The 22,760-nt window shown below is 50.4% G+C and overlaps 11 protein-coding genes across 11 annotated transcripts; 8 read left to right on the top strand and 3 right to left on the bottom strand.

Moving 5' to 3' along the window:
- Positions 1-1,756: 1,756 nt before the first annotated feature.
- Positions 1,757-3,491, top strand: COCSADRAFT_352776 (uncharacterized protein; the record flags this gene model as incomplete). Its single annotated transcript, XM_007699144.1, has 3 exons — positions 1,757-1,929; positions 2,020-2,414; positions 2,464-3,491. Coding segments are annotated over 3 exons (1,596 nt in total), but the record flags the coding sequence as incomplete, so codon positions are not given.
- A 784-nt stretch (positions 3,492-4,275) lies between these two features.
- COCSADRAFT_188425 (uncharacterized protein) lies at positions 4,276-9,334 on the top strand. The gene is made up of 5 exons (XM_007699143.1): positions 4,276-4,688; positions 4,846-4,918; positions 4,966-5,142; positions 5,190-5,327; positions 5,374-9,334. The coding sequence occupies exons 1-5, from the start codon at positions 4,453-4,455 to the stop codon at positions 9,049-9,051; spliced, it is 4,302 nt and encodes a 1,433-aa protein (XP_007697333.1). The 5' UTR covers positions 4,276-4,452; the 3' UTR covers positions 9,052-9,334.
- A 41-nt stretch (positions 9,335-9,375) lies between these two features.
- Positions 9,376-10,510, bottom strand: COCSADRAFT_168937 (uncharacterized protein; the record flags this gene model as incomplete). Its single annotated transcript, XM_007699142.1, has 2 exons — positions 9,376-10,409; positions 10,495-10,510. 2 exons carry the CDS (start codon positions 10,508-10,510, stop codon positions 9,376-9,378), a joined length of 1,050 nt encoding a protein of 349 aa, XP_007697332.1.
- A 256-nt stretch (positions 10,511-10,766) lies between these two features.
- Positions 10,767-11,522, top strand: COCSADRAFT_24108 (uncharacterized protein; the record flags this gene model as incomplete). The annotated part of the gene is made up of 1 exon (XM_007698266.1): positions 10,767-11,522. The coding sequence occupies one exon, from the start codon at positions 10,767-10,769 to the stop codon at positions 11,520-11,522; it is 756 nt and encodes a 251-aa protein (XP_007696456.1).
- A 747-nt stretch (positions 11,523-12,269) lies between these two features.
- COCSADRAFT_34553 (uncharacterized protein) lies at positions 12,270-13,780 on the bottom strand. Its single transcript, XM_007698453.1, has 2 exons — positions 13,455-13,780; positions 12,270-13,393 (listed from the first exon to the last, which is right to left on the bottom strand). The coding sequence occupies exons 1-2, from the start codon at positions 13,667-13,669 to the stop codon at positions 12,505-12,507; spliced, it is 1,104 nt and encodes a 367-aa protein (XP_007696643.1). The 5' UTR covers positions 13,670-13,780; the 3' UTR covers positions 12,270-12,504.
- Positions 13,781-14,183: 403 nt separating this feature from the next.
- COCSADRAFT_352768 (uncharacterized protein) lies at positions 14,184-14,681 on the top strand. The gene has a single exon (XM_007699141.1). The coding sequence runs from the start codon at positions 14,289-14,291 to the stop codon at positions 14,634-14,636; it is 348 nt and encodes a 115-aa protein (XP_007697331.1). The 5' UTR covers positions 14,184-14,288; the 3' UTR covers positions 14,637-14,681.
- Positions 14,682-15,089: 408 nt separating this feature from the next.
- Positions 15,090-15,601, bottom strand: COCSADRAFT_34552 (uncharacterized protein). The gene has a single exon (XM_007698452.1). It carries the CDS (start codon positions 15,558-15,560, stop codon positions 15,399-15,401), a length of 162 nt encoding a protein of 53 aa, XP_007696642.1. The 5' UTR covers positions 15,561-15,601; the 3' UTR covers positions 15,090-15,398.
- Positions 15,602-16,937: 1,336 nt separating this feature from the next.
- COCSADRAFT_137084 (uncharacterized protein) lies at positions 16,938-18,915 on the top strand. Its single transcript, XM_007699140.1, has 4 exons — positions 16,938-17,306; positions 17,359-17,436; positions 17,493-18,468; positions 18,519-18,915. Exons 1-4 carry the CDS (start codon positions 17,187-17,189, stop codon positions 18,773-18,775), a joined length of 1,431 nt encoding a protein of 476 aa, XP_007697330.1. The 5' UTR covers positions 16,938-17,186; the 3' UTR covers positions 18,776-18,915.
- A 743-nt stretch (positions 18,916-19,658) lies between these two features.
- COCSADRAFT_293005 (uncharacterized protein) lies at positions 19,659-20,177 on the top strand. Its single transcript, XM_007699139.1, has one exon. The coding sequence runs from the start codon at positions 19,854-19,856 to the stop codon at positions 20,127-20,129; it is 276 nt and encodes a 91-aa protein (XP_007697329.1). The 5' UTR covers positions 19,659-19,853; the 3' UTR covers positions 20,130-20,177.
- A 647-nt stretch (positions 20,178-20,824) lies between these two features.
- COCSADRAFT_352762 (uncharacterized protein) lies at positions 20,825-21,512 on the top strand (the record flags this gene model as incomplete). The annotated part of the gene is made up of 1 exon (XM_007699138.1): positions 20,825-21,512. A coding segment is annotated over one exon (468 nt), but the record flags the coding sequence as incomplete, so codon positions are not given.
- Positions 21,513-21,729: 217 nt separating this feature from the next.
- COCSADRAFT_34549 (uncharacterized protein) lies at positions 21,730-22,735 on the top strand. The gene is made up of 2 exons (XM_007698451.1): positions 21,730-22,073; positions 22,231-22,735. The coding sequence occupies exons 1-2, from the start codon at positions 21,983-21,985 to the stop codon at positions 22,566-22,568; spliced, it is 429 nt and encodes a 142-aa protein (XP_007696641.1). The 5' UTR covers positions 21,730-21,982; the 3' UTR covers positions 22,569-22,735.
- Positions 22,736-22,760: the final 25 nt, after the last annotated feature.

Raw genomic sequence — 22,760 nt, 5'->3', positions numbered from 1 at the left:
AACAAAATCTACTGTCAGCCACCTGGTAAGCGATCTCGCTGTACACTGGTATACGAGGTCGAGCCAGATTTTTGGAAGATCGGTAATGACTTGTCGGGAATGAGATTTAGTAAAAGATTGCTGGAAAATGGCATTTGCAGGTGGGTGGAATTTTGGACGATATTGTAAAGTCTTCCAGCAATTGCGCCGCGTGCACATTTAGACTTGGCCATCCGAAATTCGGATGAACTGTATGTGTCTTAAACGGCAGTACAAAGGTGGCAGGTGACAGGCGAGGCGGTAATGCAAAAGTCCTCGGAAGTGCTGCTACCAGGCACACTGATTGTCAGATGCAGCTAGAACCTGCAAGAACACTGCTTGAATGGTTCGCGTGGGGGTGTATGTGGGATAGTAGTGGTAAAGAAAATAGCACTTAGATCAGAGGCAGTTCGTGAAACCTTTTTTTCCAATGCTTCTTGGGCAGAATGTGGATAAATTGTCCAAAGCTGGAAAAGGGAGTCAGCCTCAAGCACCGATTTTACATAGTATTTGAGCAGGATTCGAGGATCTGCATAGTAGGATTGAGCGATAACGGCCCCATGCACATCACTGTCGTCTATGTCGCCTTCTGTAAGTATCCTTGCGGTGAAAACGTCTAGGACCCTGGCATAGCCTATTGCTCGTCATTTTGCCCTTTGAACTTGGGTAAACCTGCAGAAGACCCAAAGAGGGTTACAAGGTATGACTGGGGATGTAGCCAGCGCGAAATGGCGTCTCCACAAGCTTTGGTGGAGAAGGATCTGTTGGGTGGAGCATCATATAACTCTAAAGTTGCCATTGTTGATCAAGATGCATCCGCGGACGCCGTTTTATAGCATAGTATTTCCTTGGTGTTTGCTGTCAGGGGTTGCGAAAAGGCCTGCTTGAGAGGCCCATGAGCTGCAGAGGCACATGGCTTGGGATGATCCCATAGGTCCGTGCCAGCTAGAAATGGGCTACTAGAGGGAACAGTTAATAACATAGGTCCTATTGCTGTTGTCCTTCTCGAAATTCTGTTTGCTACCTTCTATCCTTGATACTGGAATTCTGTCCTAGTTCGCCATATCAGAACGGTTCTCACAAGATCAGCCAGTATCGTGGCTAGTGTGTCACGCTCCTTTTCCTTGACCCAGTTAGGCTGGCTGAACACGTCTTTGAGTTCGCGTTCGTCAGGCTTGAGAAGCAGAGAAAGGCACTGTTGGTTTGAAAGTTGGGAGACAAAATAGATCTTGCTCCTCCAGGTAAGTACTGTTCACAATAAGAGCTAAGTGAAGTTTGCGAAGCCAGATACCATGTCCTACAGGTTGTGTCTGATTCATCTTGATCTGATCTGTCTTGTTCGTCTATGCTGGAAACGGGGTTTTGCTCGTAGACGGGTCATATGTTGGATTGATATACGGGCTCACCATGATTTAGATTCTTCGCGATTGCGGCGCTATCTTCGACTGCTTTCTGGCATATGCACGTGTTGATGGGTTAAGTCCTGTTAGCTGCAGCTCAGTATATCATCCATGGTACGGCCAAGATCCCAGCTCGTGAACCTACCGAACGGTCAACCATCAATACTGTTGAAGCGTGGCGCTGCAATGGAAGTGGACCAATATGGCGACGACCTGTGGAAGAATGGCGGTGGTAGGGTTGCTCGAAGACCGCTGGCAAGTGCATCTCTTTATGTGTCCAGCTCGCTGGGACTGGCAAGAGTGAGTAGGACATATGCTAACTTGTACAGCAAAAATCCTCGCGTCTCCCTAAAGCACCAGTGCCAACCAATCAGGATGAATCACGGACCGACGTCGCGATACCCATTCCCATCGCGCAGACTTGCTGGAAGATCACCTCTCCAGATGGTCATGAGCAGCTGTGCTACGAGCCCATTCCCGGCTTCGAGCACCTGTGGAGCGGTCCAGGGCCGTCGCAGAAACACAATACCTGTTTCGATGCCTCGCCCAAAGCCACTTCCTTAGAGCTATGCCAGCCGACTATGGCCCAAGAACTAGGTAGGGCACCTAGTGAACCCAAGACGCAGTACAATCCACGAAAGAGAACTCGATCCAGTAGACGAAAGCTACGTTCGCAGCCTGTAGCTCAGAGCACAAGCGATGAGGATGATGGGAAGCTTGGCGAGGATGTCAAGATTACAACTGAGCAGTCATACACTTTTTACATTGGCAACATTGATGAGTTGAAGAAATTCTTCCGCCGAAGACTTGATGAGCTCACTATGAAACCCTTACGCCCTATCGTTACAGCTTGGATTAAGCAGATTGAGCCTAAGCGGTTAAGCCGTTACGGTCGATACCATAAACAACTGCCGAAAGACCGGCCCGAGGAATGCTCTCCACCTTGGTGGCCTCGAGACGTTAACTATGAAGAGCCATCACACCTCGATAAGGCGGGTAGGTGGCCACCCTGATTCTGTATGGGCTAACAGCTAAAGCTTCTTAGGGCTTTTGACGCTAGCAGTCGACATTATGCTTCAACACCGTCTCACTGACAGCGAAAAGCGTAAAGGTTCTTGGGTAGCGAAACTTCGGCAAGCAGCCCAGTATGCTGTCGAAACAACACCTCCCGAGCAATTCTCTTCGTCCAAAGGATCCAACTTTAGTGAGAAGATGCAAAGTCGGGCCCTAGCAGAGATCCTGCCCAACCTGTTTGAGACTGCGCAGCTCTACGAGGACCACTTTGCATGGCACCGCCACTACGAGGGCTCTGGTATTCCAGATCCTGGTAAAGGAAAGCGGGTGACCTGGCAACCGCTCAATAGGCCAGCCCGCCAGCCCGCGACTCCAAGAAAGCGCCCTCGAACAACTAAAGAAGGCACAGCCCCTAGATCAGAAACCGACGTCGAAGCTTCTGTAAATGAGACCGAGATAGACGACTGTGTAAATTCGTCTTACCTGCGCGGCCAAGAATTGGCTTCGGATCAACCTGAGGGATCTGATATCTTTGGGCTAAAGGAAACTCCCCAGCAGACACCCGTCTCGGCCTGTGGAGGTACAGCTGCTCCCCTCCATACATACCCTTGTAGTACTACTACGACACCCAACGTTTCTTTTGGGCAACCAATGCATAGGCTTCCTCTGGACGAGAAGATGGACCTAGACGTTGGGATGGCTGCTTGCACACCGCTCCATGATCACACCTACATCAACGGCGGCCATCTAATGCAAAACTCGGATAGTAACACAGGGTACAATCAATACTTGGTTCAGCTACAACAAGATGGCCGTCCCCTTTTCAGCGCGCCTCAATCCGGATTTACTTCGTCGTCGACACCATTATATCACCATCCATTTCCTGCATTTGATACGCACTTTTCTCATCCGGTTGAGCATGTAGCATTCCATGACGATATTTGCTATTCTCATGGCTCCAAGTTGTATACGTCGTCACCGGCTAATTCTCTGCACTTGTTCTGCGATACATCCAATGATGTTGCCATGACATGCCAGGCGGAGGCGCCTCGATACTAACGCACAACTTGGCGTGTATATATCGGATTGGTTTTCAATGTCTTTTTACTCATGGTGCTCTGCACCCACGATTTACGGCCGCGAACATTTCATCAGCTTGGCTTCGTAACTTTCGCATTTTGTTCTATACTGGCAAAGGGATGGTCCCAATGCTGGTTGCTTCGGCACGTTAGCTGGAACATGCTTCGGATTCCGATTGTCAAATTTTCAGACTTTTTGTTCCCTCAGTCCATCGTGTCTTGCAACATACCCTCTACGACGTAACGCCGCTCACGACTGCATTGCAACGACTTCGGTACACCTTGATGACTGTTTGAAGGAGAAATGTAATTAGGGATTGTGGTAAATGATATTGGGCTGGTGGTCTGCTTTCACTGCGAGGCGTCGTACATGTAATTGAAAATGGTGAGGTTAGCAGAGGAGATGTGTTGGGGAAGGCTATGAAGCAGACGACCACATTACGAACTTCTGTACTAAGGGGATGGCGACGCAGCCCAAGCGACTGTATGTTGATAGAAAAGATGTGCAAGCGTCGCGTATTATTAGCCAAAAATATTTCGGGTATGTTACATCAAAGAAGGATCCAAGAGTAAGATGCGCAAAAGTATTAGAGGACCTGACTGTGACTAGGGCCAGGGGTAGTGTTGCAATGGTGCACATATACAAAGGTGCGGTGGTGAGGTGGCAGGGAGCCACACGTGTGCCAAGGCGCTAGTACCGCGTCACAGGCCCGGGCTTGTGAAGTCCATCGCAGCTCATTGTTCGCGACCTCAATGGGCCTTTGTTGCATTCCAGCAGCCGCCAGTCGTTCTCAACCCGACTCGGCCAGCAGCACACACCCAGAACCCCGAATCGATCTCTTTTCCATATCCGACACCAGAGCATTCCCAAGATCCGATCATTGACTGTGACGTTGCTCACTGATCGCGCACGAAACGTATCTTGTGATAGAGTCGCGACTATGGCAACTCCGCGCGGTGGAAGGGGTGGCGGGAGTGAGAGAGGACGCGGTGGAAGAGGCAGTTACACTCCGAATTCGAACCGTGGACGTGGAAAGAATAACGCGCAGAGCGATGATGAGCGACCGGCGCAAACCCTCTATACGCGTGGACAAGGACGACAGCACACGGGCGGTGGCAGAGGCGGTTCGAATGGCAATGGTGGATTCAATGCGCGGGGCGGCCATTTCGGTTCTTCGTAAGTTCTCGTGTTTCCTCTGACATGGCTACAGGTCGTGGGCGGACCAAGGGCGTCATCACCCGGATACACTGCACATCATCACTATTCTTGCGACATATGCCAGACGAGGGCTTCCTATGGCTGCTCGCGGCCTATTCTAACCGGGTATCTCTAGGAACGCCTTTGCCTCGAACAAGAACAACACGCCGAACTTTGCGCCCCACGAATATCAGAAACGTCTGAATTATGTACGATAATTCCTACACATACTCCGGGGCAGCGCTGATAGGACTAGATTAAATCAGAGCGACCCAAGATTCGTGAGCAATTCATTAAAAATGGGCTCATGAATCCAGAAGGCCAGATGCGTCTGAGCGACTCAGTCAAGCTCTACGGCATATGCGAAGAAATGTGTCCAGAGTATGAGCGCGTGCGTCGCATCGTTGAGCTAGATGTTAAAGCACCGGAATGCGTAAGTATCAATTGCGATATACAAAATACTCTCACTGACCTGCGCAGACACCCGAGACCCAGCACCTACCCAGTCGCAGTCAGCGCATCCCAGACGAGTCGCGCATGGTCAAGGCATATGCGCGCTCTGCAGCGGGTATGGATGTAGAATTGGTCTCAGAGATTCGCTCGCCCTCCACTTGCCTGGTAAGTCGCCAGCAGCCTCTAAGTAACAGTTAACTAACTACTGTAGAAAACCCTCAAGTACCTTTTTGGGCGACTAGACGAAGACGACTTCCAATTCCTTCATTCGTGGCTTTGGGACCGAACACGAGCCGTCCGGAAAGACTTGCGCACTCAGCGCATTGAGAACAAAACCGATATCGCAGTCCTCCTCACTTCCCTCGAATACAGCGCCCGTTTCTATATGCTATCGGCCCATCATATGGCTCAGAGTACAAAGGACGATTACTCGCATCAGCAGGATGTTGAGCAACTGAATCAGACTTTGATCTCACTAAAGGAGCGATATGGCGACAATCGGCGAGCTGGCATTGTGTCAGAGAACGAGGCCGAGTTCTGGGCGTATCGCTTGATTTTGGCTCCTATTTACGCCAATACACAGCTCGAGAACGAGTTACACCGCTTGCCCAGCGACCTGCGAAACAATCCACGAGTGAAGACTGCCTTGGAAATCTTCCGCGTTCTCAAAACAATCATCATTCACCGAAACTACGACAATTTCGTTCAATGCCAGTCCAACTGGAAGGTTTTCTGGGATCTGATCAAGTCGCCGAGAGTCTCATATCTGATGGCATGCGCTGCTGCGATCTGCTTCAACAGGGTACGCCACGTCGTACTAGACTCGGTTTGGCGTGCCTATCGAGTTGGCCAATACAGACATCAAGTCAGTGTTGAAGAGTGGACGACTGGCAAGCTGAGAGAAGTCCTGGGCATGGATACTGACTCGGAGGCGGTTCAATTCTGTGAAGCTCACGGTTTTGTGTTTGAAGTGAACGAAGCAGGTCATACTTTCTTGGATATCAAGCAAAAGAGTTATGAGAGGAAAGCTGTGGTTCTTCCCAAAGCCGATGTTAAACCTCAATTCTTCTCCGCATCGATTGTTGAGGCCAAACGTCACGGCCGTCCACTTTCAGCCGTCATCGCAGGTTTGACAGTACAGGAAGCCAAGAAGGGTGGTTTCTCTTTCAACAATGCATTCACAAACCAAGTTGGTCAAGCAGAAGACCAAACGTCGTTGTTCGTTCCAGAGAAACCAAACATCTTTTCTCAGCAGTCAAACGGGCCAAAGCCATTAAGTGGCGGTTTCAACCCAACGGCTTCTCCGTTCCAACCCAGCAGTGCACCCGCAGGAAGCTCTAATCCTTTTGCCAAGGCTCCCCAATCCGGCGTGTTCGATCCTTCAAAGAATCCCATCAAATTCGCGTCGCCGGCAGATGCGAACGCGAACCCATTTCTTCAGCAAAATAACTCTTCGCCTTTCCAATCTGCCCCACTCGCACCTTCAACAAATCCCTTTTTGAATAACAACACTACTCCGCCTCAGCCTACAACGTCTGCGGCACCAAGCAACCCTTTTCTACCTTCGGCGTTTACAGCTGCACAGTCGAAATTCCAACCACAGGATTCAGCTTTGAAACCTGAGCCAGCCCCATCAGCTGAGGCTCCTAAGCCAGCTCCTGCATTCAATTTCACTACACCAGGCTTCAACTTTGCACCTCCACAGGAGACTACAGAACCTAGGGTTTCTTCAACACCAGCAGGATCATTTTCTTTCACACCAGCAGGGTCGCCGCCCCAAGAAGACACGTCCGCACAAGAAGTTGAAGCCGAAGCGCAAAGAGCAGAAAAGGCCCGGCTTGAAGCAGCTGAGAAACAACGACGAGAAGATGAGGCACGACATCGTGTGCAAGAAGCGCAACGGGCAAAGCAAGCGAAAGAGGAGGAGCGAAAGAGGGAAGCTGCTGCCGCGGCAGAACGTCAACGAAAAGAGCAAGCAGAGCGAGAGCGCAGAGCACGTGAAGAGCAGGAGGAATTGGCCCGACAAGCGAGGCAACGTCAAGCACAAGAGGAGGAAGCTCAGGCGAAACGACTACGTGAAATGGATTTAGCATTACGTACGCTTACGTCGGATGTCATGTTTGACCCCCAGGAAGGACTGTTGATGCAGTTCATCGAGAATGCGGTTATCAACATTTCGAATGAAGCTGCAAAATCAGTGGAGATGGAGAGGAGAGTGGCGCATGTGGATCGCAAGTACGAAAATTATTTGGTGGAATTGAAGCGGGCGGGGTTGGCTAAGATAATGGCGGCGGTTCAAAAGAAGAAGCGAATGCAAAAGGCTAAAGAGAGGAGGAGGCGATTAAAAGAGAAGCGTATTCGGACGATGCCGATGGGAGAGAAGGAGCACACAGATGCGTCTGTCCTCTGGCAGACTGTTACCCTGAATGGTGAAGCGGGGCCAACAAGTCAGCCTGATGGCTATGCAGCACCGCAACAACGTTCGTCCAACACTCGACGTGCTAAACGAACAGAAGAGCGGCGAAACGCGCAGGTCTCCGAAGCAATCAACACAACAAATCCCGACGCAACTCCTAACAACACAAGTCCTAGGGCAATGGGCCGTTCTCACAACAATCGAGCAAACACAAACACAGGCAAAGAAAGTTCTTCGGCACTCGCTTATTCGCAAGCCTACCGACAGGCTGCTGCAACGGCGCCTGTAGATCGAACAGAAACAGACTGGTTCAAACTACGAGCGATGGGCATTGATCCTAGCAAACACCGAAAGAGGAGTTTTGACTTTACCTCTTCCGATGAAGAAAAGCCAAAGCTGATTGAGTCCAAGCGACCCAAGCTATTATCAAATTCTCCTTCAGTAGAGAGTCAATTACCACCTACGCCTAAGACTATGGACGAGGAGCAGGTTGATCGGGCTGAAGCCATCAAACGATCCTTCAAGGGCTCGACATACACAATATCTCCGTCTCAGTCGATCAACGGGGCTGCTTCTATCAGTGGTCGAGCCTCATTCAACGACTCTACTAGCAGCTTGATCGAAAGAGCTCGAAGGATAGTGGCCGGCGCCAAGTCCGAAATGCCGCCACCTCCACACACCAATAGCGCAATGTCTGTTTATAAAGCCGATTCCTTTGATGGAAATGCCAGCCAACTCATTGCACGCGCCAAAGGGCTTGCAGGACATCATGATACAACTTTAAATGTACAGCATGACTGGAGTCGCAGCGTCCCAAATCTTGGCTTCTCAGCATCTCAGAGTCAGCGGTCAATGTATGATAACAGTAGCTTCGGCAGCACGGTGTCGGCCAAGGACCGTCCAGCATACTGGGGACGCACAAGTCGGTTTGTACCTCGCCATCTCTACGGTCGCGGTGCGGATGCTGTTCGTGCCTACAGAGTAGAGCAGGGCCTTAGCAAATCACCGTCCAGCACACGACCGGCTAGTACAGAGCCTATGAGTTTCTCATCTCCAATCCCAACCCAGCAGTCGTTTGTCCCGCACGCGCAAGCCCAAACCCAGGGCTACACCCAAGAACAATACAGCGACACGGAAGAAGCCAGTGGAGTTGACGTCGTTGATGCTGACGCTGAAGACTCAAATGCCGTCATGACCGATGATGAGGAATTTGTCGGTGCAACAAGCTCGTATCCCGGCTCTCAGTTCCCTGCTGCCCAGTCCGATCATCAAGGCTACGACGAAGACGCAGATTCCGAGATGCTGGAAGGCGAGGACGATGATGAACTCCTCGACTACGACGAGTACGACGAGGACGAAGAGGAAGAGGAAGAGGAAGAGGAAGATGAGTCTGAAGAAGAGAATGAAGATGGGGGCGAAAACACCATGAAACCCGGAGCAACCGAAGACGACGCCATTGAGCTTTCCGACTAGGATCTTTTTCTTTGCCAAGGAGAGAATGTATTATATTTTACCCAAAGAATCGTTTAGTATCAGCATAGCGATGGCGTTTTTCTGTCTATTCTTGTCGTTTTATATCGTTTTGCCGGTCAAGCACAGGGTGGAACAGTATTCACGAGTGTGAGTGGAAAAGAGATACCCAGTTACTAGCTATGGAATACGGGTGCTTTAGCGAGCGGTGTTCAAAAAATAAGTGGAGAACTTTCAGGCATTCAAACAAGTCTATTCTGCCTTTACAATGAATCACAGATGCGTTGTCATGAATCCTCAACGTGAACTTAAAACCAAATCTTCAAACTACGTAGAATGATACGCCTTATACACCTCCAACGCCCCCTCGACACTCTGCACCACTCCAAAGAAAACCGTCAAGCACAAAATCACCATGGCAACCCAAAATGTATACCACTGCGCCTTATCCCGTCTATCCCGCCACTGCTGCGCAATGGACCCCCGATGTGGCGCCTCGAACACCCTTTCCAGCGCGCCCAGTCTCTTCCTCCAATACCTAAAGTCGCTACCTCGACAATCCCTCAACTGAACTAGTTCCAAAATCCGCATATCAACACCCGCCAGCGCGGGCGAATGCGTGACCCATTCCCTCGTTTTCGCATCGATGGCCGGGAAAAGCAGGGCCAGCGTATCCAGCGTCTCCGCCGCTAGACCAGCCGGTAGTACACCATCTTGCCATTGGAGAAAAGACGCGTGGTGGAAGATGTAGAGTTGCTTCCCACCGCGCGAGAGGTGCAGGTGGTCTGCTAGATTACTTGTCCAAGTGATTTCGACGCCGCAGTAGCGGTGCAGTTTGTAGGCTGTGAAGTCCTCGCCGAAGAGCATATCCGAGCTATCTTGCTCGAAGCCTGCAGGGTTCTGCGGTACGAAATGTGAGCGGAGGAGATCTTGCAGGCTGGATGTTGGGAATGTCCAGGTGAGGGAGTGGTGGGTTCCGCTGCGGGTGTAGGGTAAGGGGCCAATGTCTGTCATGCTGAGGAGGCGGGCGACGAGCATGACAGAGCTTTTGAGCATGGTGTCTACATCTTCGGGGGTTCGGAATTCCCGCATGGAGGGTTGGATATGGGATTTTATGGCCGCTTTGGGGGCAGAGGAGTGCATGTGCTGTGCGATAAATTGGATGTCGGCGTGTTTGCGGACTGTGGTGCAGACGCCCTTGTCGGTTTGGATTGCAGTGTTGTATTGGGTGTTGTAGTAGAGCATGTATGGGACCCAGTGGAGTTCTGATGGGCCAGTCGAGTTTGGGGTGGTTTGATGGCATAGTCGTGATATGATTTCGAGTTGGAGTTTTTCGTCTTCGACTGGTACGCTTGGGTTGTCTTGGAGTGTTGTTTTTCTTTGGATATGGTTGTCCTAGGAGAAGGCTGTTGATAATGGGAATTAATATCATGCAATGAATGTGACGTTGCTCAGCCTGCATGCTAAAGCGAGAGACTAAGTTCCAGACTATCAAATATGCAGGAGGGGCTACACCTTGCTGCCCACAGATGCGCTTCAGCCTTGGACATGAAATGATAGGACGAAAATTTCCTTGCTGCGCCGTAGGCACACTGGCGCGTCTGAGGTTGACCACCCCGCTATCCACGCATCCGCACTCCCCTTCTTACTTAATCCCAGTGGCCGTGTTCTTGTGCTCAATAGTTCTGTGTCACTTCAATTCTTAGTCGACCGTCACAATGTTCGAGTCGCGTGTTCCAATGCTTCGGCGCATCCGCCAATTCACCTCACCTGAGGAATCCGTAGGAGAACTCATGGCCCGATGCTGCTGCCTCAAGTATCCCCCATGGCAAAAAGATGACCTATGCTTGGACGTCCGAGGCGAGGCCTTGAAAGCCTACAATAGTTTCAGCCGCCTGGTATGGAAGAAACTTGAGAACGAATGCACTGAACGACCTGATCGCTCGGGCCTCATCATCAGTGTGTATATGATTGGCTACTCTCCACCTACAGCCATCCCTGCTCTCGTGTTTGTAAGCAAGAACAGAAATGCAGCCAAGGAGGCGCAGAAGATTGTGAAGAAGTGTGGAATCTTGAAGCGTTACCCTGGGTTCGAGACTGCGATCATGGATCTCTTGCCTACTGGGTGTTTGGTCCTAGTCGCTCAGGGGCCAAAGAAAGAAACTCAAGATAATCTGTTCGTTCCAGGTCGGCGTGATGTTTATTACGATCCCAGATTCGAGATTCAGTCGATAGGAATGGCACTGTATGTACGGGACGACGATGGAACATTTCAGAAGGCTACTGGCAACGTGGTGGTTAGCAAACAGGGGACCTGGTACTTTACAGCCGCACACGTCGTCCAAGCACAAGATGTGGCGACGGAGCCTGTTGTCGGATGGGGCGAAGACACCAGTGTCGACGATGACTCGGATAGCGGTGACTTCAACGATGACGACGACGAAGACCTCGAACTCCTATCTCGATATAGCTAAAGCTCGCAGGATTCACCATCTTCCGACCTATCTCAAAGCACAACCCTCTCCGACTCATCTCTCCGACTCATCTCTCCGATTCTCCTCCTCAGAAACACTCGATACCCAAGACGTAACGACGTTCACCCCGTCTCTACCCCCAACAACCCCCTCCTCTCCCCCCACAGCCCCAGAACCTTACATAAACCGCACCATGCGCCTTGATGACATCGATCTCCACCACCTCGACCACTGGACCCCCACCTCCCCCACCTCAACCCTTAACCAAGATTGGATCTTCACCACCATAACAAACACCACCGTTCTAGACACCCTCTCCAACTGCTTCATTCAGCCTCCCCCCAAACCCTTCCTCCCCCCTCACAAAGTAGAAGTAGTAATCCACACAACATGGGGGCGTCTCCGCGCCTCGCTGCTCGAAATACCTATGCTGCTGCGTTTACCTGGGAGTAGCAAAGTGGCAGAGGTGTTGCAATTTGAGTATAGGGGAGTCTGAGTGTTGCGGATTGTGGGTCGTTGGTTGTGGATGTGGGAACGGGGGAGGTGCATGGGCATGTTGTTGCGGGGGCGGCGGAGGGGAGGGTGGGTTATATGGTTTCTGCGGTTGGGACGATGGGAGAGATGGAGGCAGGAGGGTGGAGGGTTGTGGGGTTGGTGGATTAGAGGGTGGGTTGGGTTTAGTAATCGTGGGTGTCTAGTAAAAGGGGTTCTGAGTATGGGATAGGGTAATTAGATTACTTTAGAATGTTTGCTCTTAATATTGGTCTATGTAAAGTTGTATCTCCAGCCCCAGTAGCTCTTGATGCAATGATCCTGATATGTGATTTGGCTACACCCCTGACAACAAAAACACAGAGAAAGAAAAGCAGTATCAAGAATTTCCAGTCATATATTACAAAAGCCGCTAACAGACGGGTATCATTACTACGAACTAAGAACGCAGTTCTATCTAATTATGCCAAACAAAGGAAAATATGTCTCATTACACCTCTTTCTCCTGCACTCTAAATGTCTTCTTATGCAAGGGCGTCTCATCCCCAAACACGCTGAGCGCAGCCGCATCATTACTGCTCCTCGAGCTGCTCTCCACAAAATCCCTCCTATCAGTCGTATCCTTGCGATCCTCGTGTGTAATACGGAGTTCAGTGTGGCACTGAATCCCCCCAAGATCGAGACTCTCGTCGCTATCGATCTTGCTAAGACCCGCGCTGCGCATATTCGAAGGTTGGTTGCGCTTAGAGCGGTTGGTAAGCTGCAGGGACTTTGCAGCGGCGGCAGAGCGCGAATGCGATTCGGGATCGGTGGTGCTGTGGAATTCCTCGGGGCCCATGTCGTTTTGGGACTTGCCCTGAGCGAGGCGGACGACGAGTGAGGCCATGGACATTTCGATGTTGAGCTTGACCATATAGGCGACGGGGTGAAATTGGATGTAGACGACTTGGTTGCGGAGGAACATGAGGCCGATAAGGAGGGCGTCCATGGCGATGGAGATGATCATGAGCTTGCCGTTGAAGCTGATGAGCGGCGCATACTTGGTTAGGCCGTGCTGGTTCACCAGCCGAATCTTGACAGTGCGCAGGAAGTACCAGTTCAGTGCTGCGTCGACAATGAGGATAAGAACTTTGGAGATCTTGTCCCATATATTGTTGATCTTGACGAAGGTGTCGTTGAGAGGGGGGTTCGTGTGTGAAGGGATCCAGATGCAGAAGACGGCAATGTTGATGGCAGTGATGAAGATGAAGGTACCCCATTTGAGTTTCTTAATCGTACTGCGGTGCTCGGCGATGAGTGCGATTCGATTGATGATGATTTGCATGAGCAGTTGAATCTCAAACACCCAGAAGAACAGGATGGAGAACAAGACTGGTACACTGTGAAATTGCGTGTTAGCAGGTGTCCCTTGTAGCAATGCTGAAGAAAGGAATTACTCACGTCGGCCCAATTGCGTCATTGAGAAAGAGCCATCCAACGATTCCAATACAGACGTTGACCAGAATCTCACCCCATACCATGTAAATGTAGGCAGAGCGTAACGGGCTGTGATTCCGTCGCGTCTGCTTGATTGCCTCCCATACTGTCAGGAAGCCGAAGCCAAGTGTGAAGCCAGCAGCAAGGGCTGCAAGCTGGAAATCCTGAACAGATGCCATTCTGCTCCACGACTCTGGGTCGAGTCTGAGTCGATTCCGGGGAAGAAGAAGACTCGGTGAATTAAGATCCTACCGGGCAAAAGTGCGGGGCCTCTGCAACGACAATACATATATCATTATAAACCCTTGCAAGGAGATGTTACTACATCGGCAGGTGCACAGGTGCCGGGCGAGATCTCGAATGGCGAACTGACCAGCCAAGGGTGGTTCTAGGCAGGACGGCTTGTAGCGTGGAGCTGAACTGCAAGCGAACGGGCTAGCTCACCTCTTGGTCTTTCATTTCGCCAATCATCATCTGTAGACGCCACTCACTAAAATCACGGAGACTGTTGTGGAGTAGAGACGCGGGTAGCGTTGCACGGTACAACTGCCCCGAAGTAGACAGCGAGCCGCGCCACTCTCGAGACTGCCGGCACTACATTCTTTAGCAGATGTCAAGAACGCAATGCAAAACTCTGTTACTCAAGCCGACAGAGGGGCCAGGCGCGGTAGATATGTAAGTATGTTTGTATACCGTGAGAATACTTCCGAACGCTTGGAACATCCATACTACTTGAGATATCCCCTGGTCATCTGATGTGGGTCTGTCGATCATGATTGACGTGATCATGCAAGGGACATGGTCCCGCAATTCCGCTTTAGTGGAGCAAAAGCTCGCATGGCCCTGCTCAGGGTGGCTTTACCGTTGCTCTCAATGAGTTTGCTGTCACTTTTGTTGCTTTTGCGTGGTGGCTGCTGTCATAGCAATAGTGCTACAGCCGCAACCGTCCTGTGTCAAGATTCAACAGCTGCCAAGAATCTAGAGTTGTCTCCCAATCACAGCAACCAATTGATACAGTCTCGAAGAACCGCTTCCTCGCCTCTAGCGTCATCGGAGCCAGCCGTAATCGCCATCGCGGCCCCTGACTACGAACATCGAAATGGCCGAAGAAGCCCCGCAGGAGGTGGTGTTAGCATTCTTGGTTGAGTAAGTCCCTATAAGTAGCCTTAAGCTTGGCCACTGGCCGATCTTGTCCGAGCTTGCCAGCACACTAATAAAATTACAGATGCGGCATTTGTCACCAGGGTTCTGCAGTCGAATTCTTCATTTACAAGAATATGCATTCATCCTTGTTCAAGAGGAGATGCGTATGTAGTACATGTATACTTACTAGACGAGACATTGTGTAACGTGGAGCCGAAGATCCCCCGGATGGCGTTCAGCCCCATCGGTGGATTTTCGGTACCCGCCAGTCTGGCTGCACGAAATGGCACCATGTAGTTGGTAGGTTTTCCGCGGACCGACTGTCGCGTGCTTTAAGGTCCGCTAGAGTTGCCCATTTTTCATGCAAAATAAGCTACATACACGCTAGAGTGCGAGTAGCCTATGTTTCATTTTTGCCTTCTCCAAAGATGTTTGTAGATCACGAACAGGAGTGTGGGCCAAGACAACACTACTTTCTCGGCAGAATACTATGTAAGCAGCGCTTGATAGGATGGGCGTATGGTCGAGCGGAAGTGGACCTATCCGACAAAGTAGACCTACCCGACGAAATGAGTCAGTAGACTCGCAATGCCACTGAGCAAAAAGAGCTGAGATGATTGACCCAACGCGGAGAGTTAACGGAATACAAGTCAAGAAGGGTCCGGAGGGATGTGTCCGGTGGCCCCTCTTTTCCACCACAGTCACGAGTCAATGCAGACTCATCCATTCCTGGCCATGGAAAAGTGCTCAAGACCTGATGGCCAATCAGTCTTCTGCATCAATGCCAAACTCTTCCTGAACCTCGACAATTCTGACGCCCCGCTGGTCGGCGATTAGCCCCATAAGACCCTGGCCCACATCTTTCAGTTCATTGTACTCATGCAGTAGCTTGATGTGCTCTTTGACGACTTTGTTCGCTGCGGTCATAATGTCCGTGTCAGTAGGCTCGTCGTACCGTCCATCTGCGCCACCGTCAGAAGACGCCATTTCTTCCACAAGAACCTGAATCGCCAGGAGACTACGCAGAGAAGTTAACAGGGCAGCTTTGTGGGCTTTCAGCTCCGATAAAATGGTTTCCTGAGGAATTCTTGACGGGCTCCTCCGCATGGCGGCTGTCGGCGAAGCTCCCATAGTAGGTTGGTCTTGAGACTCGCAAGTGGAGTTGCAGGGTGCACCACTCGCATTGAGATCATGACTTTCAGGGTCCTTCGGCTGTGATGCCTGTTGCAGTACCGAGCTTGGGGCTTGAAGCTTTTCTTGGAAGGGATGAGTTTGCAGTGTGAAGGGAATGGACTCCTGTGCGCTGACTATTGACCCCTGATAAGGAATGCTTGGCCTGCAATCACTGGTATTTCTTTGTGGTTTTCCACCTTGGATTTCACTAAGATCGGGATGTAGATCAGTGTCGCCAATGTCCTTGGGCGCGGATAAGGCTGATGCTGTGATGCCTAGGGTAGTCGGATTTGAGGAGCTGGTTGTTGCTGCAGACATCCTTGTCGTGTCAAATGTGCCCATGGCTTGAGATCTGTGCACCTAGATTGTGTGAGCAAGGACACGGGAGGACGAGCGGGTTAAGAACAAACTGCGCTCTCGCTTGGATAAATCATGTCTGCACTGTGGATTGCATTTTGGTCCGCGTCTTTCGATCTGGGCTGTGATGAATTGTCACGTATGACGTCATCTTTTATCACAACCGTTTGTCCATGGGGAGCTTGCGATTGGCATGTACTGGGGATGTCTCGAGCAGACTGAGGGCAAGCATCTTTTGGCGGAGAGGCGCTGTCTGGAGTTGGTGCAGCACTGATGGACCGCGATTCCCCTGCTAGTGACTCCGGTTGCACCGTGCTTCTGTTCGCAACTGACGCATGAATGGTTCCGTGTGCAAAACCCAGCGGGTCCATATGCGCGCGGGCGGCTCGTTCATGAGGACTCATTTGAAATGCTGCTCCTTCCCCTTGGGGAAGCATTGCGTCTTGGGGCTTCACGTCAGTGTGGCCAGTACCAAATGCGTCGGTATCGACTGAAGCGCCGTTGCGACCGAGATCCAAACCAACGGTGCTCAGTGGAGCCGGGTTGGCGTCGTCTTGTGTGAGGGCTTGGTAAGTGCAGTACGCGTCCTGAAGGGGCTCCTGACGCGCAGCAGAGGCCATGGCGTGAAGCTTATCCGCCACATCAGATGGACCAACCCGAGGCGAAGACATGACAAGCTCCTCGTCCGAGTCAGCAATCTCTGTGATGCTCTTGTCGAGAGCCATGTTGGCTGATGTTAAAGTTGTAGAGGGGCGTAGAAGCGTACGTTGGTTGCAGTTGTTGTGGTTGACGGACGGAGCACGGCGGAAGCCAATCAAGGGGCCCGCAGGTTCACGTGAACTGGAAATTACGACGACGCATTGCATCAACACGAGAACAATCGCGGCCCAGGGTCATCTCCGCCTCCCAACTCCTGCCTTGATACGCGCCTGATGTGGCCTTGAAACTCTCCGCGTCTTGCAATCGATCCCCATAACCCACAGTCGCGCCACCCGAATTGCCATCTGAAGCGCCATAGACGACATGGGCCTTATCACAACAAGAGTGGCTGTTGCCACGCTCCTCTGCAGCACCATGGCCACCGCACACGTCCACGAAGTCAGCAAAATACAGCAAGGAGATGCCGTCTCCCAGGATCCGATTGTACGCGCTATTAAGGAACGGTGTACTGTGGGTACCAGCTAACCTTTGGCAGGATTCGGTGTTATGGACACACATCTTGGTACAGTCGCTCGCGTGGGGCATCATCTTCCCCACGGGAATGGTCTTGGGCGTATGATAGCCGACATCCGCATACACACAGCAAGATCAAACTAACATCTCTACCAGATAATACGATCCAAATGGCACGTTCCCGTACAAACACTCGGCTCTATCCTCGCAATCATCGGATACTTCCTAGCTCACCACCATGGCGGCAGACAGTTCTCCCCTGACAACATCCACGCTAGATTTGTTCCCGTCATCATGCTCATGTTGATTTCCCAGATCGCAATGGGCGTGTACCTAAAACTTCATCTCGAGAAAGGCATCAATGGAAAGATTCGCAGCGTTGTAGTAAAGGTGCACGGAGTGGTCGGCAAGGCTCTGCCGGTCATAACATGGGTCCAATTCGTTTTCGGAGGCATCACAGCTCTAGGTTTCTGCAGGGCCGATCATACCGGACAGTGCCTGGCTCACTTCATCATGGGTAGCGCCTTCATCGCATACGGCATCATCCTCTTGATATTGCTTTTGGTTGGACAGATGTGGCTGCGGAGGACAGGCAGGAGCCAGGAATTCTTTGATTCGATCGTCATTGCCGCCTGGGGCTGTGTCAACACCTTTACCGAGCACCGATGGGGACACCCGTGGGTTCACAACGACCTTCAACATACATCCATGGGCGTTGTGTGGTGGGCAGCCGGTCTGGTCGGTATCTGGCTCAGCCGAAAGCGAAACGGACAACCCAAGCGCAACTTGATCCCGGGTATCGTCATTCTCATGACTGGATGGGCCATGTCGGCGCACCCCCAGCATCTCCCTCTTTCGACCATGATTCATACCGTCTTTGGATACACTCTAATGGCTGCGGGTGCTGCGCGTATCATTGAGATTTCGTTTGTACTCAAGGACAGGACATCCATCGCTTCTGATGGCTCAGACCCCAACAGTTTCCAATACATGACGCCGTTTTTGCTTATGGCAGGCGGATTCATGTTCATGGGAGCTACAGAAGAGCAGATGCAGCTTCTTTCTGATGCCAATGTCACCCATGTGTCGTATGTGCTGATTCTGTTCAGCATTGCTTTCCTCCTGTTCCTCTGTAAGTATTCCATGTTCTTTCCGTGTTTTCTTCGACTAATATGGGATCAGTCGTCAATATGCTCATTCACTTGTACGCGGTCTATTCCTGGGAACAGGACGACAAAGCTGATGCCGAGGCGCCTCATCTAAACGGACTCGGCAATGGCAACGGCTACAGCAGAGTGGATCGCAGGACAGTAGGTGCAGACGAGTTCGAGTTGGAAGGTCTTGACTCCGACGACGATAGTAGTGTGACATATGGAAGCGGCAGCGGCAGCGGAAGTGGAAGAAGCAAGGAGAGTAGGTCGTTTGCTGCACAGCACTAATTGATGAAGGTCCCCTAGCATCTATTTCCGCATTAATTTGCATAGAACGGCGTCATGGCAAGCATATTTTGAACATCTGATGGTGCGATTTATCGTCATAATTTCATAACAGAGACAATATCACAATAGACTTTTCCTCTATACTCAGCTGATGTATTTTTGCCTGTCCAAGCATTGTTTCACCCCCATGGCACACCGACACTCTCATGCCTTCCACTCCACTCCTCTCACCATCCCACGTGTTCATGTCGCCATTACTTTCCATCTCACACGTGGCAAAACCGGCGAATTCTGTTGAGCCTCCATTGGGCGTTGCATGCTGAACGGCAAAAAAAATAGCCACAACATGGCAAAACAGGTCAATTCAACCACGAGATTTCTGCAGACTATGACACACGAAATGCCCGTTAGAGGTAACTCGTGTGTCAAACCCAGCTCCTACCATGTTTGCATGGTGGGTACCTTTTGCGGTAATATAAAAAGTTCGGATGAGGCTGAGCCGATGCAAGCCGAATGATCTTGTTTCTTACTACATTGCCAGTTTCGCGGCGGGAGCTAGACTGGTATAGGAGAGTGTGCAGTGTTGGTTTGACTTTTTGGGGTATAATGGATGCCGGAAGGGGCGTTAGTCAGGGCATCTTGGGGGTGAAGAGGCTCAATTGTGACGTCTTGCGGTGTGCTTTTTGACGTTTGGTTCTGGAATATGCGCTTGTGGCTCTAGGCGACTTTTTTCCTTGGGGGTTGTAATCGACCCACCTTTCTACAAGGCGTTGGGAGTGAGAGAAAAATTTGGGGGTGGTGCACGTGTGGTGGTCTCACGATCTGGGGGGGTTGGTGTGTGTGGATTGTGAGAGAAATTTTTCTGTCCTTGTTTTGTCTCTATGGAATTCCGGGGTTATATAAAGAGCGTGGAGAGAGGGTCGAGCATAGAATAGCATCGACAAATTCATCAGTATCAAGTCTACATCTTATCACTATATCTACTACTTCAAACTACAATTACCTATCGAAAAGGTTATTGGGGAAAAGAAACCTCACCAACCAAACCTACTCAAACTCCACATATTTCACAAACAAAATGAGCTCCACAAACTCCACCCCCTCCTCCTCCATCCCCGCAACCCCAGCAGCCCACTCCCGCCGCGCCTCGCACGACTCAGCCCATGATGTCCATCACTTCGTCGCTCTACAGCAACAGCGCGAAAACGAGGAAAAGACACAGCACAAGATCAACCTGGGCATCAAGAAGATGTGGGAGGGCGTCAAGAGGCATGCTAGTGAGCACCATCGCAGTGTTAATGCTGCGTACATGGCGAGTTATGGGTGTGGGGCTCCCGGTGGTGTGAGGAATTAGGACCGGAAGATTTCTTTGAATTTGCAGGGGAGGGAGAGAGGAGGAAAGAGAAGGGAATCGGAAAAGTTTTGATTTTTTTGAGGATTGAAGTTGGATTTAATGCGGGAAAGCGATATACCCCTTTACGAAAATTGGTTTTAATACGCTGAGGAAGAGAACGAGGAGAACGAGTCGGGATAGTTGCATGGAATGGAGTTTAATATTATTATTTCCTCTAAACTCTGAGATGGAGAGTAGTGTGGTTGAGTAGGAAAACGCATATTGTATTCGGACTTGAATGAACTTTCATTTTCATCTGGATTATGATGCATGTTTATTTCAATGACACAATAACTGGATCATTGAATACAGGAAGGAAGATTAGAATTCTTCATCACTTTATGAACTATGGAATGCATCATACAACTGGTGTACAATTTATCATCAACACCGAAAGCAAACCTGCACTCTACTCAAACGCGCAAGATAAACTAGGACTCAACCATATTGACATTTCGATTCCTTATCGTGGCCAGTACTGGTATATTAGGCTGGGTCAAGATGAAAATGGAGGTCTATACTTACTTGTATCTGACTACAACGATCGCGGCATTTATGTCGATTGTGATAAAGATCTCCAGTGGGGCCGTGCTGGAACTTCTGCGCCTGCAGGCTGCTCGGTTTTCCAGTATTTTGACTTGTCACAGCAACAAAGCAAAGATGTTCGAGCAGGTCAGTTCCGCATCTACAATCCCACCAACGACGGAGTTCTTTTCTCACGAACAATTCAAGAACTCGAGACTGGGTATGTCTCAGATGCCATTGAAACCTTCAATGACCAATGGTTCACCTTTGAAGTGGAAACATTAGAACTCATCAACATTGAATTTGACCTCAAGAATACTGTCACGGAATGTGTCCGATTCGTGAGTATTTACTCACAAGAAGCGACAAATCGCACTTCGGAACCACCAACACCCTTGATCAAAATTCTGGAGACTACAGAACAACAGTACACCTTTGATTCTGAAGTTGGGCTCGAACTTGGCATTTCGATCAAGTTCAGTTCTGAGTCTCTGTCGTCGCAAAGGCTGAGGTGGAGATCAGTGCGAAGATCCATACAAACATGCTGTGGGGCATTACGAACAGTCATGCTCAGACCTGGAAAACCTCTGTTCCCTTGAACGTCCCCGGGCACAAGACTTATAAGGTCACTGTGACTGTGACCAAATACACCATCAGAGTGCCCTTCAAAGCGAAATAGAAATCTCCGGAAAACAAGAAGACGGTCATTATCCAGGGGGTTTCAAGGTTATCAACAGTTCGCAATTGAAGACCAACTTCTACGAAGTCGATAAATCAAAGTCTCCTTGAAATGGTAGGTACTACCTATGGGCTTAGAAGTGATTTGCTGTCTTGATAGGTTTTGGGATAGTTCTACAGATTTTCACTGCATGTTGCACTTTAGTCATGTAATTATTTGAAATACAGCCTCATAACCATCCAGGGCAAACATGTGCCACCTGAATCGTGAAAGCAGCGATTAGACCCCCAAAACAAGCTGAGAAGTAGATGCCATGCATCCTCGAGCACAACTGTTTATCAAACAAGCCACATCTCACGCCCGCCCAACCTTGAACCCTCCCAACAACTCAACTCGGAGCTAACCACTACTAGTGACGGACTTTACACGCATTACAGCATACACCTGCATAGCCCAAGCCTACCACCATGTCACACCGTAAGCTGAGCATTGTATCTCTTATCCTGATACTAAGTACAACCATACCCCGCGTTCCTACCTCGCTGAGCCCCCGCCATACCATTTAACGTACCCCTCACACCTCCAAGATCCACAACGAAACAAGAGAACCATGGCAACACCACCCATTCCCTTCATCCTCTGCGGCCGAAACCCCAACATCGCAAAAGCAGTACGCGAAGGCATGGCACCAGAATACCACGGTGGGTCGCTCCTTTCTTTCCTCTCCCTCCCTCATCAAACAACAGAGCTAGAAAAAGCAATACCAACTACTACTACGCCCAGCTCTCAAACCGCAACACTCATACCCACCACATGCATACACACTTCAAAATAAACTCAACCCCCTAACCCACACAGTCCTCCACACCTTCCTCTCCCTCGAAGAAGCAAAAACAAACATACCCCCCATTCTCTCCTCCTCTAGCCCCGATCGGCCCGTAGCAGTCGTGCTCGGCGGCGGCTTCGACGACGCCATGTTCGCAGAGATAAAAGAGGCGTGCGATGCAGCACAAGGGGAGAAGGAAGTCGCGTGGCTACGTACGGATATAACGGGTAAGGTAGAGATGCCAGATATGAATGATACAGAGGCGTATGGGAAGGCGATGGGGGCGAGATTGAAAAGGGGATTGAAAGAGCTGGGGGTGGGGAGAGAGGAAGGGGTGAAAGAGGTGAAAGGGGGTGTGCATTTTTTCTAGGGGTCGTGGATTATATCTTGGTGAAGTTGTTTAGTAGTTGTTTTTCTAGGTGTTATAGAAGCGTTGGTGAATCAGTTCCCACATATTCGCAAATGACTTGAGAACAGGCACCGGATTATCAAAAAATAAAATAAAATGAGAATGTATCTATTAAATTTTACCACGCTTGATAATCTATCGTGGTTCTCTCGC

The sequence above is a fragment of the Bipolaris sorokiniana genome, assembly GCF_000338995.1.
Source record: "Bipolaris sorokiniana ND90Pr unplaced genomic scaffold COCSAscaffold_3, whole genome shotgun sequence".
NCBI lineage: Eukaryota > Fungi > Ascomycota > Dothideomycetes > Pleosporales > Pleosporaceae > Bipolaris > Bipolaris sorokiniana.
This window is presented reverse-complemented; position numbering and strand designations above follow the sequence as displayed.

Excerpts from the sequence above, each read along its gene's own strand:
- COCSADRAFT_188425 (XM_007699143.1), top strand. The coding sequence starts at position 4,453 with ATGGCAACTCCGCGCGGTGGAAGGGGTGGCGGGAGTGAGAGAGGACGC. Across the intron at positions 5,143-5,189 it reads ATGTTAAAGCACCGGAATGC|ACACCCGAGACCCAGCACCT; the intron begins GTAAGTATCAAT and ends TGACCTGCGCAG. Across the intron at positions 5,328-5,373 it reads GCTCGCCCTCCACTTGCCTG|AAAACCCTCAAGTACCTTTT; the intron begins GTAAGTCGCCAG and ends TAACTACTGTAG.
- COCSADRAFT_34553 (XM_007698453.1), bottom strand. The coding sequence starts at position 13,669 with ATGGCATCTGTTCAGGATTTCCAGCTTGCAGCCCTTGCTGCTGGCTTC. Across the intron at positions 13,394-13,454 it reads AATGACGCAATTGGGCCGAC|TGTACCAGTCTTGTTCTCCA; the intron begins GTGAGTAATTCC and ends GCAATTTCACAG.
- COCSADRAFT_352768 (XM_007699141.1), top strand. The coding sequence starts at position 14,289 with ATGGTCCCGCAATTCCGCTTTAGTGGAGCAAAAGCTCGCATGGCCCTG.
- COCSADRAFT_34552 (XM_007698452.1), bottom strand. The coding sequence starts at position 15,560 with ATGACCGCAGCGAACAAAGTCGTCAAAGAGCACATCAAGCTACTGCAT.
- COCSADRAFT_137084 (XM_007699140.1), top strand. The coding sequence starts at position 17,187 with ATGGGCCTTATCACAACAAGAGTGGCTGTTGCCACGCTCCTCTGCAGC. Across the intron at positions 17,307-17,358 it reads CCGTCTCCCAGGATCCGATT|GATTCGGTGTTATGGACACA; the intron begins GTACGCGCTATT and ends AACCTTTGGCAG. Across the intron at positions 17,437-17,492 it reads CCACGGGAATGGTCTTGGGC|ATAATACGATCCAAATGGCA; the intron begins GTATGATAGCCG and ends CATCTCTACCAG.
- COCSADRAFT_293005 (XM_007699139.1), top strand. The coding sequence starts at position 19,854 with ATGAGCTCCACAAACTCCACCCCCTCCTCCTCCATCCCCGCAACCCCA.
- COCSADRAFT_34549 (XM_007698451.1), top strand. The coding sequence starts at position 21,983 with ATGGCAACACCACCCATTCCCTTCATCCTCTGCGGCCGAAACCCCAAC. Across the intron at positions 22,074-22,230 it reads CATGGCACCAGAATACCACG|TCCTCCACACCTTCCTCTCC; the intron begins GTGGGTCGCTCC and ends TAACCCACACAG.